We start from the raw sequence: 15,236 nt of genomic DNA, 5'->3' as shown, positions 1-15,236 counted from the left end.
TAGCGGCGAGAAGCGGCAGCCGCGGCGAGTTACGGTTTCGCGTTAAATATGAAATACTGCGAGCCCGGCCCCATAGTATATTATATACACATACACGTGAATACACGATATTAAGTAGCTGCTTAACATATTTTAATTGCCGGATTAAAATTTAAAAGGTCGCGAGGCGGCATCTGCACCCCGGTTAATAGTTTACATCTTCAGTAAAAAAAAATTCTGAAGCCTGAGATTGTGATAAAGGTATGATTGTTCAGCACATAAAAGTCCAACTTTATTTTACTACAGCATAAAAACAGAAACCTAAAACTTTACATTACATAGAAGTAATCGTGCAAAATTTTCGCTTCGACTATCCTCTCGAAGAACATCTGCGTTTGTCATATCCCAAGCAGAACAACAGGTCACAATATATAATATAACGTCAAAATGTCATTAAAATGAATAGTGACTGATAAAAAATGACTTTTAATAATAATTATAATTTGAAATTAATAGTAATTATAATTCGAGATTGACGAAAAGAAATCAATTAAAAGAAATAATCCGATTTTCGGTCAAAGCAGATCTTAGTGTTTAATATTACTTATATACAAATATATCTTCTCAGTTTTATAACTGCGCGTCGATTTGTCAGACTTGAAATATAATCACAAACTATAGCTGAAATATTAATATCTTAAATGAGATTGATCGTCAATTTTAATAATGATGCTAATAAGCATTTTAAAAACCTATAAATAATTTATTGCGAAAAATATTACCTCAGCCTGGGTTTGAACCTGGAATTCTCGACTCTCCGGGATCAGCGTCATACCAATTCGATCACCAAGGCATGAGGAGATATTTAAAATTAAGAAAATGGTATTTGCAAAACTTTTTTTTTATATTAATAACATTAAACACTCACAATCTACTAAAAATAGGATTATTTTTCTTAATTGATTTTAATAATAATTTTGGAACTATTTTGACATCATTATTAATTGTGTTTAGCGGAGAAAGTAGTTTTGAAACTGTTGTAAGATTCTTTAATACGATTGATTTTCGCCTTTGATTACTCACTAGATCAAATGTATAAATCATATATACATATATTAAAAAATCTTACAATAATACAAAGTTGCTTTTTCTGCTGAAAGCAGCTATTTAGATGTCATCATGACTTTTTGTTTTGCTTCGGATAAAAGAACATTATAAATAGTATTATCGATTACACTGAAACTATCCACATCGCCTGTTTTAATAAGAAACGGAGGAAAAGGACGAGAAAGGAGCATCAAGATGATTTTCCCAAGTGTGGACACGAGCGGAATGATATATCACCGACGAATATAATGTGTGTGAATAACGATAAACGATATTTCCGTCGATATTTACGGCTGCGCTATTCCCATTCGGCATTAGAAACCCCCCTGAATCGTAACGAGTTTCAAAGGAAGGCGAGGATCTTCTAGCCGAAGGCTCCGACGGTTCCAACGCTAAGGTTGCGCTCGCCCATTAAAAAGACCTTATTAATATTGTAATTCCCCTTTAATACGCGTAAATCTAGAATCAAGACAAGGCCACCTCGGAGACTGTTTTATGACTGCTTAGGTTTTATAGATCTCTCTGAATGCCCCGCGTCCTAAAGCTTGGCCTCGTCAGAGCGACTTACCGCGCGGTCTGAGTAATTGGCGAACGATTACTTACATTAGATGTCGCGAGTTGACGTCCATTTTTTTACATGTTACATAACAAAAGATATCGATCGCTCATACGGACGTTGCTTCCCTTGAAAATAGTATGTTTATTAAAAATTTACAAGAAGTTTGCTATAAAGTATTAAGTAGATGTTTCATTGAGCTTTAAAAACATTTATTGAATCTCGTTTATAAGATGGAAATTTAAACATAGAATTATGAGATGTTTACTGTGAAGTATTTAAGTGACATTTAATGAAGATAAAATCTCAAATATTTCCATCGTAATTTTTTGAGTATTTTTAAAATGTTATTGTCAGCAAAGGATTTACCAAATGCATGCGATGTGCTTCCAGGCTTCCATACATTGTAACCATTGACAAAACTTTTCATAAACTCAATCGTTAAAAACGTCATACGATGTTTGCCGGTATGTACGAAACATTTAAGATAGTACGTAAAAGAATTAATTGCAACATACTCGACAAAATGTACCTAACAACGCATAATTTTTTGTAAGAACCATATCTCGCAGAAAGGGAAATCCCGATCGAAATGGTGAGCTCCATTCGAGGAGCATAAAAGCGGCGCGCATACAAGCCAATTGTTAAGTAGGCGCTAATTATCGTCGTTCGAGATAATAATCGTATCAGAGGAAGGTGAGGGTGAGGGGATGGGGGTTGCGCCGCACTGTGAATCGAAACTACCGATCATGCTCCCAAATAGTGACCGACCGCGGTCAGCTTTCGTCTGTAGGCATACGCGCGTAACCGAAACGACGTGTATTCACGCATACGCAGATACGCATTATACACACGCAGGTAAGAAAGGTAGGCAGGCAGGCAAGCGAGCGAACGGGTAACACACACGAGCCATTTCGATCGCGTTGATGGCCCGGTCTCGCGTAAAGGAGATAAATCGACCGTGCCATTCAAAGTCCGCGGCTGCCCGAGCCTCTCGACGCGCACCGAGCCGTCGAACACACATCGACGGCCGAGGAAGATCCCCGATGCTCGCGTCTCTACACGCGTATCGTTTCCGACGATGTGGCCCAAGAAGAGACCGAATCGCGCGCATACCTTTATTATCGGTAACACAAAGGGCCCAGGGAAAGGGCTCGGCCGGCGTGAGCGCCGCCGCCGCGAAGTCGGTCCTCTGATGGCCGCTGGTATGACGAGGTAAATTATTTATTCACCGGCGACTGCACGGGTGAATAATGGTTCCCTCCTTCGGTGCGAACGGCATCGCGAGAGAACCCCGCGTTATTGATCACCGAAATATCAAGAGTAGGCGTATCCATCATCCGTGGTCCGTCGATGGACGCTCGTGTCGAAACGTTACATACTCCTTGCGAGTTAACCGCGAGAGCGCGAGCGCGGGAGAGCCGCTTGTGGAGAGAATACCCGCGAGAGAATGCGTCGTATATACATATACACATGTACACGTTATACATGTGTACGTGCCGACAATAAAATCGATTTTTCACACGGGGCCGTTTATCATGCGGCCGCGATAATGGGGCGTGCACGGAGATACGGGATAAATATTTCGAAGTAAATAATCGTTAGCTCTATGGTATCGGAGTGTCGAGGGGGCATTAATAATGCCGGGTGCCTGTCTTTACGCTGCAACACGTCCGAACCTCGAGTTGGCGAGCCGCGCGCCGTTTTCGCGCATGGGGATGATCGTTTCTCTCGTATCATTCGCCGGCCGGCGCGACCATTCGATCATGTCGAGTGCCTGCCGTTTAACCACTTCGCACGATTCTCGAGTTGTGGTCGTTTGCAAAATTGCCGCCGTCAATCCGCCGGTGAACAATGAGTGGTGACGAAGAGAGCACGCTTTGAGATTTTCCGCTCGCGAGGATTTTCCTTCTTGAGAATCAGCGGGATACTAATTGCAACTCGATTGCGGGACAAATAGAGACCTAATGTATCGAGAAGGATCGCGCGATCACCTCATACGTATCCAGAAAAATTGCGATTTTTACTACACTGAAAGAAAAGTCTGATAATGTAATCAAGTAAAAAATTTAGTCGCGTTAAAATCCCTAAAAAGAGTGACCGAAAAAATCGCCCATTTTTGAGCCCTCGATTTTGAGACTGAACTGTGTGCCAAATTTTACCTTATAATGGGTCATTAATCACAGAGAAGTTTGAAGAGGAGGTGACAATTGTTATCTAAGCTGGGAGGGATGGAATCAACGTTCATTATCCGTCTTAAAATGTTATAAGCCAATCAGAGGGTCATTAGCATCTAAGATATTATTTAAAACAATTTTGAAATAAGAATGGATTATGAATATCGCCCACAGAACTATATTAGCGTCTTAAGACATTACTTAAGACAGTCTCGTAACAAGAACGGATTATGAATACTGACCTATGTATTCATGGGAATGTTATACTGTATTCTTACATCATGATAATATAACTAAAACTTTGATAAAATCCAATCTTTGGTAAAATGAAATAATTAGAACCAAAACTAACTAAACACTAATTTTACCTTTCTAAATATTATTCATTTTATTTTTCTATTATTAGCTTCTAATTATTAGCAAATAATGGGTTGTTATTATTATTACGTTTGGTAATATTTACTAAATATTACACCAATAGGCTACCAATAAAATACATTTGGTAGCTATTACCAGACTTATTTTTTCAGTAAACAAAGGAAGCCGCCAGGGTAAGCACATTTTGTGTCAGATCTTGCGTTGGATATCGCGTACCACTTTGGAAGACACTTCCTGAGCTAACTGTCCAAATACGAGCTCGTTAAACTGCTGTGATCCGTGACGGGATCAATGGACGGGATTGCAACGGAGTAAGATTAATTATCGTTGAAAATTGTCTTCTCGACCCGACGGCTGTCGACGCGATCACTCCGGAACGCCGTTCCTCCCGAACGAGAGAAAAAAAGAGAGAAAGAGAGAGAGAAAGATAAGCAGCCGTTCCTGCAACGATGCCCGTGACAAATCTACGGCGATTAATCTCAGTTGAATACCTTTCCGTGTTGTACACGCCAGCCAGCCAGCCAAGCACGAGAAGGCTCGGTCGCGTTTATTGCTTGGTCCGCGGTAGACAGTGACCGTTTACAAGGTGTAACTATGTGCGGCCAGGTGGTCGATCGTCGATGCTCCGAACGAAAATCGACCCCGTCAGGAATGACCCCCAGCTGAGAATTCCCCGGGCTCTTTATTTTTATTTCTCACCTCCTACGGCGTTACCTCTTCATCCTCGCTCTCTCGCCTCATCTCGCGCCTCTCGAGCTTACCGGCGCAAAATGAGCTCCGTGCCTCCGGTCTGCAGGTCCGGCGGCTCGCCTCGATAATTACGTGATCGATACGCTAAATACCCTGCGGGCGGATTATGTAAATAAACAGATGCGCGTAGCTAATTGGGTAACGCACGCGTGCGCGCGCGAAGGGAAGCGCGAACAAACAGCGAACAGGTGAAAGCAAGGAGAATTTTTTACAGACAGGTATTAGACAGACCGAAATCTTTGTCGTCAAAATGTCGGCAATGAATATAGCAATGTAAGAACGAAAGAAGCGAAATTTTTAAACCTTTGAATCTCTACAGAGGATGCTCTAACGTTAGATATTTTAATTATTTCGCGGTGGTAGGGGAAATGCGAACAAAGAACAAACAGATGAGAGGGATGAAAATTGCTTAGAAACAAATACTCGATAAACTAAAATTTTTGTCGTCAAGATATCGAAAAATATAACGAAATAAAAGCGAAGGAAACGGAAATTTTATGCCTTTGCCTCCGTGAGAAATGCATGCTCTAATGTTATTTTAATTATTCCTCAGGGATGCACGAAGTTAACAGGCAGAAAATAATGCGAATTATTTACAAAAAGATAGATAGCTCGAAATTTTTATCAACAGGGAAAGAACGTTTTGTTGAAGTGATACAATATCTAAAAATAATTTCGTTAGACTATCAAAATAATTATGTAGAATAATCAAGCTGGTTGCTAAAATGTCAAAACTGCAGCATTGCTCAAGTTTGAGATTCCTACTTAATTATTTTAATAGTCCAACAAAATTATTTTCAGATCTGTATTCGTATAAATACTTCAGTAATAAATTCTTTTCGTGAAAATATCGAAGAATATAACGATACATGGACGAAGAATACGAGAATTTTAAATTTTTGTCTCTCCGCGAAGGATGTTCTAATATTATTTCAATTATTCCAATACTTTAAACTCTAATAAGAATAAAAAATAAACTATCGGATGATGTTGTTACGCAGGGTGCGCTCAATCGATAGCTTGTTCGCGCCCGCGCGCGCGCGCGCACCCGCAGCTCGCACAGGAGAACGAAAGAGAGAACGCACGTCCGAGTTTAATTTACTAATCTACCAACGTCGAACGCACACAAATGCTAGCCGACTAAAAGGGATAAGCGCGCGCGCGCGTACCTTCATAGGGCGCGAGAGGGATATCCGCGCGAACCTCGGGGCAGAGACTCCTCTAGGGGCCCCGCGTGCGCGCGCTTCGGATTCTTATTTCCTCATAAATAATTTTAATGACGCGCCGCGGCAGTTCAGGTATAAGGCCGGGACCTATATGCAGATCCCCGTATCCGTAGGCAGACTCCGTATTGTTATTTATTATGTTCGCCGTAGCTCTCGTACGGGGCCCCGCGCACACGCGGGAGTGCCCGCCGACCATTTTTCATATCAACGTTCCTCCGCGCCGGGGGACACTACACCCTGCATCCTGCATGCCCGCGGTTTGTAGATTTTACACGTGTCGTCAAGATATACGCAGTTTACTTCGCTTCTGCACCGATGATAAAAAAAGTCAAAGCGCGCTTGGATCCAATTCGCAACCAACCCCCTTAGGGTGACTACGGCCAAATTCTGATTAATCGGCGATCGATTCGAGCGGCGGAATTGCTCGCAGCGAAATTTCTAACTGTACGCTCCATCGTTCCTAATTTAATCTTTTCCAAAGAATTAATAATTCTATCTATGCAATTAACGAAATACCGCGGATACCGCTTGACAAGTTAATCGCGATTTAGCTGAAATCGAGTCAGTTCTGCATCCTCAACGTCGTTCGAAGAAAAGACTCTATATGTTACAAGAAAAGAATAAAATATATATTACGCGTAAATTAATAATATTAGTGATACACACGCGCATAATACGTATCATCTTTTTTTGCAAATTAATGCGAGCATCGGTACGAAGTAACTGCCCCGAGATCCACGTTTCCCTCCATCCCCCAATCCTCCCGTCGACGATGCCACTCGCCAGACGACGAGCCAGAGAGGGACAGCTCTCTTCCGCGGATCGAGATGAGATCGCGGCCAATCAGCGCGACGCGCCGCCGTGCCCCTATCACTCTCATCACGCTGACACGCTCGACGGGGATTCAAGTGGGAGAGAGACGCGTGCGAATTGCGACCGCGTGGCAGCGCCACCTTCGCGCCCTCTCTCGCTCTCTCCTCTCTCCCACGGTGAACGGTGGGCCGAACGCGGCCGAGCGAATCGCAGTCACGGGGGGTTGGATCCCGCCCATTGCGTCCATGCCGCCCATTCGACGACAGCGGATCGGGTTGTGACGAGAGGGGGTGGGTGAGGGTTTTTACGATCGAGTACGGCGCCGCGTTCGCCTGTGTGGCGTACAGCATCATCCCGGTTGAGCGCGCGCGAGACCGGGAGTTACGTTATTATAGCAAGAGGGCCCGGAGCGTGGACCGACTCTCCCGTATTGTATATCATGGTGCTCCTCTCGCGCGTCGCCGTCGCCTCCTCGCATGGCGCTTAACGATCGCCGGCGGTGCTCGCGGAGTTGATAGCTTAGTAACTCTCGCGAATAATTTCCTTTGCATCCGTCGCGATCACATTTCGTGACGTCCCGTGAGATGTCGCAAAAAGGTCGACAGCAGTCGTGAACGATTGAGGGTTTATTATCTGCATATCGGTGTATCCACAAGTTTACGGGGAGCTCCTCTTTACTTCGATCTCTCACGGAGATCATGAAGGTACGTACCGCGGATATTCGTAAACGTAAGGACTGATCAATGCGTAAGGGAGAAGGTAGAGGAGAATATTGTAGTCTCATACGGTCACGATAATTCATTTGAATATAACATACAGATTGAATTTTTGACAGTATAGATTAACTTTAATCTTGATTTAATTTATTCCGTATCTTCTCCTAATTCTCAAAACTAGGAAAAGGTAAAAAGTAAGTTAAACTGAGATTATTAAATGTGATCTACATTGGTAAAAATGATGAACATTAGTCACAATGACTCACGAAACTGATGAAATATATTATATAACCATTATATATATATGACTAACTGATTTGAATAGGCGGAAATGACCTTTCGATATCAGTTTAAAATATAGATAAACAAATATTTATGATTTTACTATAAATACCATTCATGAAATTTTGAAAGAAATTCGTAACAATGACGCGATTTAATCAGTTTCGTGAATCACCTTATCAATTGTTTTATCGATGTACTCAATGTAATCGGTTGACCTAATTACATTCAGTGTTCGAAAATGTACTTAAAGTTTCTGATCCTTTTGGATTATGTATAAAACCACGGAACAGATCATCGCACTTCGTGAAATTTTAATTGATATTAAGCGCAGTTAAAATATTGAAAAAATCTCTAATTATTAATATTGAAAAAAAATCTCTAATTACTAATATCCATTACTCCGTGATGAAATAAAAGAAAACAGAGTCAAAACGCAACATGGCAGTTTCAATTTAACGCGAAGCGTGATGAAAATGATAAACAAACAACTTATTTCGCATCTTTGCGCGCTGATCTTTTCAAAATAGTCATATAGACGAAACTCAGTAATTATAATTTTTATCCGAATCGCGACACTGAAACTTAAGTAAAAGACTAATAGCAAATTCGATTGGATACACTCATTACACACTAGTGCACATTAAAGCACCATTAAAGCACCGTCATATATAAATTGACGTAAAAATGTGTATTTAACGTAAATATAAAAAAAGCTTAAACCATCAAATTCTCAATACATTTTATTGTCCTATTATAAATAAAATCTATTTTATGATTCGAAATATTTGCATTTTATTTTTACACAAATTAAATCAGTGTATAAGAGTTTTAACGTGCTATAGTGCTCATTAGTGCGTCCAAATTCATTATAACATTAAAGAGATAATATCGATGTTATGATAAAAATATTGCAAGAATTTAGAGCGAACAGACAAACATTCGCAAAATAAGACTGTATACTGAAAAAAGAATCTGGTTGCATTAATTGGAATACTGGTTGAAAATAAACAAATTAGAATTTTTTTACTGAATCTGTTATAATTCTAGTTGAAATAACTAGAATTCTAATTGATATGATCAGAATCTTTTGGTTCGTTTATTTTCAATCAGAAGTTTTTTCAATGTATAAAATAAAACTGTAAAATTTAAACAGTATTATTGTCCAAAATCGATATATGAATAAATTATAATAGATAATTAAACAATCCAATACCATTGCTTGTTTACTTTGTGCAAGTATTTGATGTGTTAATCATTAGAGTGTCATTTCTTATTAACAATATCTTCACGATGTCAGAACATTGTTCATAAACAGCTACAATAATAAAATAAAGCGAAATATGTTAATAAAACTTGCGAGTCACACGCTTTGTTTTAGCTGTTTATCTCATCTCGAGTTTCTTTGAATCTTAGTGCGTTGACCTCGTGGTCGCAAGGGTTCGAAAATCTAGAGTATAGATAAACCCCAGAATTTCACAACTCCGGCGCCAGTCATTATCAACTAATTGTCATGATATTACGTCGTAGGATTTAAACTCTTAGGTATTATTAGTAAAGTATCTTATGCTTTGTTTGCGTTCGAATGTAGAATTGCTTGTTTCGCGTATCATGTGATTCTTTGCGAAACCTCAGTATTTTTGCAATATCCGCGCTTGGAATTAATGCGAATAGTGTTCTTAATCAAAAATTATTTATCAAAATTAACAAAAAATGAAATTAAAAACTACTATTAAAATTATTTGTAAAAGCTCTCTCTCTGTAAATACATTTGATTTTATGTAACTCAGCAAGTTAATCTCAGATTCTCGATCTATGCATCTCTCGCTACGTTCGGTTGTGTCGCAAATAGTTACTATATTAGTATATTAAATCAATGAAAAATCGCGTGATACATAATTTTGATATGTTAATGGCATACAAGAGATTCAAGATCTTTATTTATATTTCTAGATATAAGTCTGTCGCTAACTATCACGCTAACTCACACGGATGAATTACGCATCCGGCTGTAGGTAGACGCGTGCATGAAGCATACCTACGCGCGAGCGAAACTGTAAATTCGCGTAAGATCACGTCGCGGGGACAGTCGGCGACCCACGCCAAGGGGCAGTGCCGTGAGTTGTTGCTCCTTTCAGGATCGCGACGCGTCAGGATCTGCGGCGCACGCACGTGTGGTCCAGTAAATTGTCGACGTAAAGCGCGCAAAATGCCGCATCAGCCTGATCCGGAGTTATATGGCTCCGTTTTTTTTAAGCGTCTCTCTCTCTCTCTCTTTCTCTCACTGTCGCGACGAACGGAGTAACTTGCGAGCGACGAATAAGAGACGCGAAACAAGAGATACGAAGCGAAACGAAGGGGTGACAGGGAAACGCAAGATGACGCGATTCGCGAGGCGCACCTCGCTTAGAACGAATTATCGCTCACAAGCAAAAGTCATATATATAGCAGCCTATAATTCAGAATAATTAATATTTTATCTGCATACACTTTTCGCTATGGGACACAAAGAAAGTTTAACAACACATAACTTAAACTTTAAAAATTTACCAGTCGTGTATTGCTTTATACGTATAAATGTATAAATCATCACGCGGACACGCAACTCGAATGATAAATCACCGGTATCTATTTGCGTTTTTGGCAGCGACTCCGTGAATAACACGATAACGTAATAATCTGAAAACATACGCGACGTCTCAACTGTGCAGCATTTGAAAATTTCATGTCTAAAATTTTCTATGGAAAAAACAGTTTTGTTAAAGTATAAAAAAAATTATAGACAATGTACAACACAAATCTGAAATTAATTTTATCGGACTGATGTAGGATGTTCAAGCTGATTGCTAGAATATGAAAACCCTTTTTAGCATTGTTCATATCATGCTTGAGTTTTCTACATAATCATTTTCATGGTCCAATAAAATTATTTTCAAAGACTATTGAGTTATGATACCATTGCAATATTGAGAATCGGTACTGATTTTTTATACAGTACGTATTATTATTATTGTAGTATTTAATGCTTTTCGGTAAAAGAAGATAAAAGACATAATGTAACATAGAGAGAGAGGCCGGTATTTATAGTCGGTTCTTATACTTAAGATCGGCTTAAAAGTACAGTCTTAAGATGTCACAAGTATAGCCAATCAAAGGGCTGTATTAGCATCTTAAGACATTACTTAAGGCGGACTTAAAATAAGGACGGACTATGAATACCGCCCATATGAATACTGCACTAATAGTAATCATTTCATCTTAGTTTAACATTTTTTTATGCAATATTATTGCTGTTATTAAGAATCAGTATCAATATTTGATACAATATAATATGTACTGATTTTTTGTATAGTTTCGTGCTGTAATAGTACTTTTTAAATCCTTTGAAATGAAATATCACTCTAAAAAGTGAAAATTGAGCCAGTCTTGAAAAGATATGTCTCAATTTTTAATCTTTGAGAATGAGATTTCACTTTTCAGAGTGAGATCTTCATTCTAAAAGTTTTACAGAATACCAATATATTTCAAGCCCATTGCTATCATTCCATAATACTCCAATATTGATACCTAATATCACGTTGGTGCTCAATACTAAATCACTCAATACTAAAAGTTAGTGTTGGGCCCAGTATCTCACCAGTATTCAATTCCCACTTGGGTAGTTAAATTTTTTGAATATTTCAGTAAAATCGTTCTCTGTGTGTGCTCTCTGTTGGTCACCGCTAATAGACCGGCGTAAAGAGACTCTCGATGACTCTCGGCTTTTGCACGCGTCCACAGAATACAATTGGAGCGCCGGGCTTCCATTATTACGTGGCGTCCAGGGGATGCACGGCACGGGCTTATAAGCGACAACGTCACGCAAAGGCACTCACGTGCGCGTGGGCAGCGTGAACCAACACGATGCGGACACCGTATCGAGTGCACGCACGCGCGCGAAAAGAGCCGAGCGCCATTGTCACGGCTCTTTCGATGTCTTCTCCATCGGCGACTTCGTCGACTTCAAGGTGCTCCAGGCTCGCGGGCAATAAGCGGTTCGAACTAATCGTGAAACGAATCTCTTTTTTCCCCTGCTTCTTTCCGCGGCACAATGCCTCAGAACCAAGATAGACGGCGGCAACGGCGACAATGTGGCGTGCGAAACCAGAAATCGGATGGCAATTTAAATGGAACTCGAGTGACCGGTCGGGAGACCCCACGTTCCTCTCGCCCTCCGGATGGATCGATGCCATAGGTCTATTATACCTGCCTGTGCGCGCGCGCAACGATCCGTTTCCACGCGAAGTGCTCCTCTTTTACGAAGGCGTGAAAGAGGCTCGTGCCCTTCCCTCTCGTCACGGACCTTCCACGCCGACTGCGGCCGTTTCGAAGAGGCCGTACTCGAGATACACAAAACCCCGCCGGAGTATTTATTTCCGATCGCTCGTCGTCTCGAGACAGGAGAACAGTCGGCCCTGTGTAGTCGGCCACTTTGTCAACTTGTCACCTGGGCTCCGTGTAGACGCGAAAAGGACGAGCTTAGGGGCGCCCCGTTCGGAATAGATCGGGATCGCGTTCCGTTCTTTCTCACCCCAGGAAGTCCCGATTCTTCGTCGCGCAACATTCCGCTCTCTCGACGTTTAATCCTAGAAAGCAAAATGCTATCGATATTGAGCAATATAATATTGGTATTAATATGTAAATTTTACGTACATGGAAATAAGCAACTCTTAATTAATGTAATACAAGATTTTCATAAATTTTACATTTTTAATGACAAAATATTTATAATCTAAATACAAATAATTATGAACTCAAAACAAGAAAGAAAGAAAGAAAGAATAACGCTATTAAATTTACTCTTAAAATTATAGGAGTAGTCCATTGCAATGTGTCTCCTCATAACACTTCACTTATAATAAAATATATATAATAATAACACAAAACTACTTAAAAATTGAAACCACTTATCACGCTCTCTGTTGTAATACTGACCATCAACAAGCCTAAACTGATATATAAAGGACTAATTTTTTAAAAGCTTATCCCTGCTGTCCTAGCTTTTAACATGGTAGATTGGATCTCCTAATGACCACTGAAGGCACATAGTTCAGCATTCAATGACCTCGTACACCAAATTTATGTTATAGTGTTCTAGAGTCAACATAGCCTCCCTAATCGCGTGATAGCAAATAATTTGGTTTTGCTCGAGAAAGGGAGAAAGCTAATCGACGGTCGAAAGAGGACCTCACTCCGTCCCGCGGTAACAATCTGTACGTTTGGAGATATAGTCATTAGATGCGGATATTCGACGTCCATAATTCTCACGCCGTCGCGCGCGCACACGATGTGTCTATATGTATATATATCTCTCTCTAATAAATTCCTCTAACGAGAGTCCGTATATGCTGGCAAATTCTATTAGATAGTAACGCCACTCGCGCATCCAGACAGTCTACTACAAAGTGTTCGTTTCTAATTAACGGTCATGTTCATTAGCGACTGAAAACGAATTTGCGTTCCGTGTGTGACAAGATAGGAGACCCTAGGGCACGTAATTCCAGTTACATCCAATACGCACACGATAATCAATTCAAAGATTACAGGGTTCCATCGTTATCTTTCTACATTCCCAAATATCTATTCATTTAAGTCAAAACAATGTGACTCTTCTATCGTTGATCATTATTTATAAATTTAACCCTCCAAATCTGAAGTCAAAATCTGTAACATAGTTATTGATGCTAGATCTATAAAACCGATTTATGTTAGTTAAAAGGCACTAATTAATTTTAAGGAAAATGATATAACTCGGATAAAAAAAAAGAATGAATACTAATTGTAAGTTTATTTTAATCAGACTAATCCAAATTTGCAAATGTAACAAAAAGAAAATTGAATTGTTTGACATTTTTAACGAAGAGATTTTTCAAAACAAATATGCCTGAAGCAAAGGATAATGAGAGTATGGTATATGCGTTGTAATTGAGGTGTAAATTTACTTTGTTTAAAAATTAATCTTTATGCAATTTACTTATTGAACGTTTCAACTCCAGTTTGAATTACAAAGAGACTTAATTAAATAGGTCCAATGAACTCATCATCAGCTCCAAAAAGTTAAAAGTAATAAATTAATAATAAAAATAATAAATTTGTAATAAATTAATAATAATTAATAATAAATTAGTAATAAATCTCAAGTAATAAATTATATTTATTATTACATTTGCAATACGAGTTGATCGAAGTTAAAATCTAATAATTGTAAAAAAATAAGAAAAGGAAGGTATCGTTTGTCGCGTCGGTTAACTTTCGGTTTTACGGTACTAGATCGCATTATGATTATTATATGGGCGAATGGCATACCTACTACGGGAATGGTTTCGCCAGGAAAAGAAGTATCGATTTCAATGGACACAACCGTGTCCCAGACTGTCACGGAGTCGCAAGGGCCGATGAAGGCGGGAAGCTTGTAGTGGGACCCCTACGGGCCCCCCCGTCGACAGGCTTTCAGCTTGAAAGTCATACCCAATGGTAGTGTCTATAGTCCGGGAAAAGGGACCTAAACCGAAACTGAAACCACTCGAGTTTTATAAGAATAGGACCTCACGGCTATTCTAAACAGAGGCGTGCACGAGAACTCAATACTGGTATGAAATATACAAGTTCACCGTGGATCCCCTGTCTTCGCGATGGCACCACTCGAGAGCTTTCTTCCAGTAAGAGTCAATAACACCGTAAAAGCGGGATTACCAGAATAGGTAAATCTTTAGATCCGATTATGTGGGATTGAAGGGTCATCAATGCGCGTTAATACGAAAATTACATCTCTATTACTTCGAAAAGATAATATCCTACTTGTACTCTTGGAATAATAAAAACAGATTAATTGTAGAATACTGAAAAAATCTGGTAATAGCTATCAAATGCATTTTGTCTAACATAATGGTACAATATTTAATGAGTATCATCAAATATAACAATAGAGAATAACCAACTATTTGGTGAAAGAACAATTTTGTCTAAAGATTTATAATTTTGTTGGATAATATAACTGTATAGCATCATTATTTTTATAATCCAATCAAATTATTTTCAAATTTGTATCTAGCAAAATTTTAGACTTTTTAGCAAAATTGTTTTGTATAATAATTATAAAAGTAAGATAATATTAGGAAAGTAGAATTAGAATTTATTTGGTTTTGGTTGTATCAATCGAACATTTGATTGAAATTGTTTTACCAAAATTTTAGTAATTATCTCTCCCCCCTCT

At 39.4% G+C, this 15,236-nt stretch overlaps 1 protein-coding gene across 1 annotated transcript in view; it reads left to right on the top strand.

Annotated features, from left to right (window-relative positions):
* The first annotated feature begins 7,649 nt into the window (after positions 1 to 7,649).
* Awh (LIM/homeobox protein arrowhead) overlaps positions 7,650 to 15,236 on the top strand; it is an 18,558-nt gene continuing 10,971 nt past the window's right edge. The window contains exon 1 of the mRNA XM_018456455.1: positions 7,650 to 7,690. Coding sequence (XP_018311957.1) covers positions 7,685 to 7,690 — 6 coding nt within the window. The 5' untranslated portion in view covers positions 7,650 to 7,684. The remainder of the gene's footprint in view (positions 7,691 to 15,236) is intronic.

This window comes from Mycetomoellerius zeteki, unplaced genomic scaffold (genome assembly GCF_001594055.1).
Source record: "Mycetomoellerius zeteki isolate Tzet28-1 unplaced genomic scaffold, Tzet1.0 scaffold58, whole genome shotgun sequence".
NCBI lineage: Eukaryota > Metazoa > Arthropoda > Insecta > Hymenoptera > Formicidae > Mycetomoellerius > Mycetomoellerius zeteki.
Note: the sequence above shows the minus strand (reverse complement) of the source record. Positions and strands in the feature narration are given on the sequence as shown.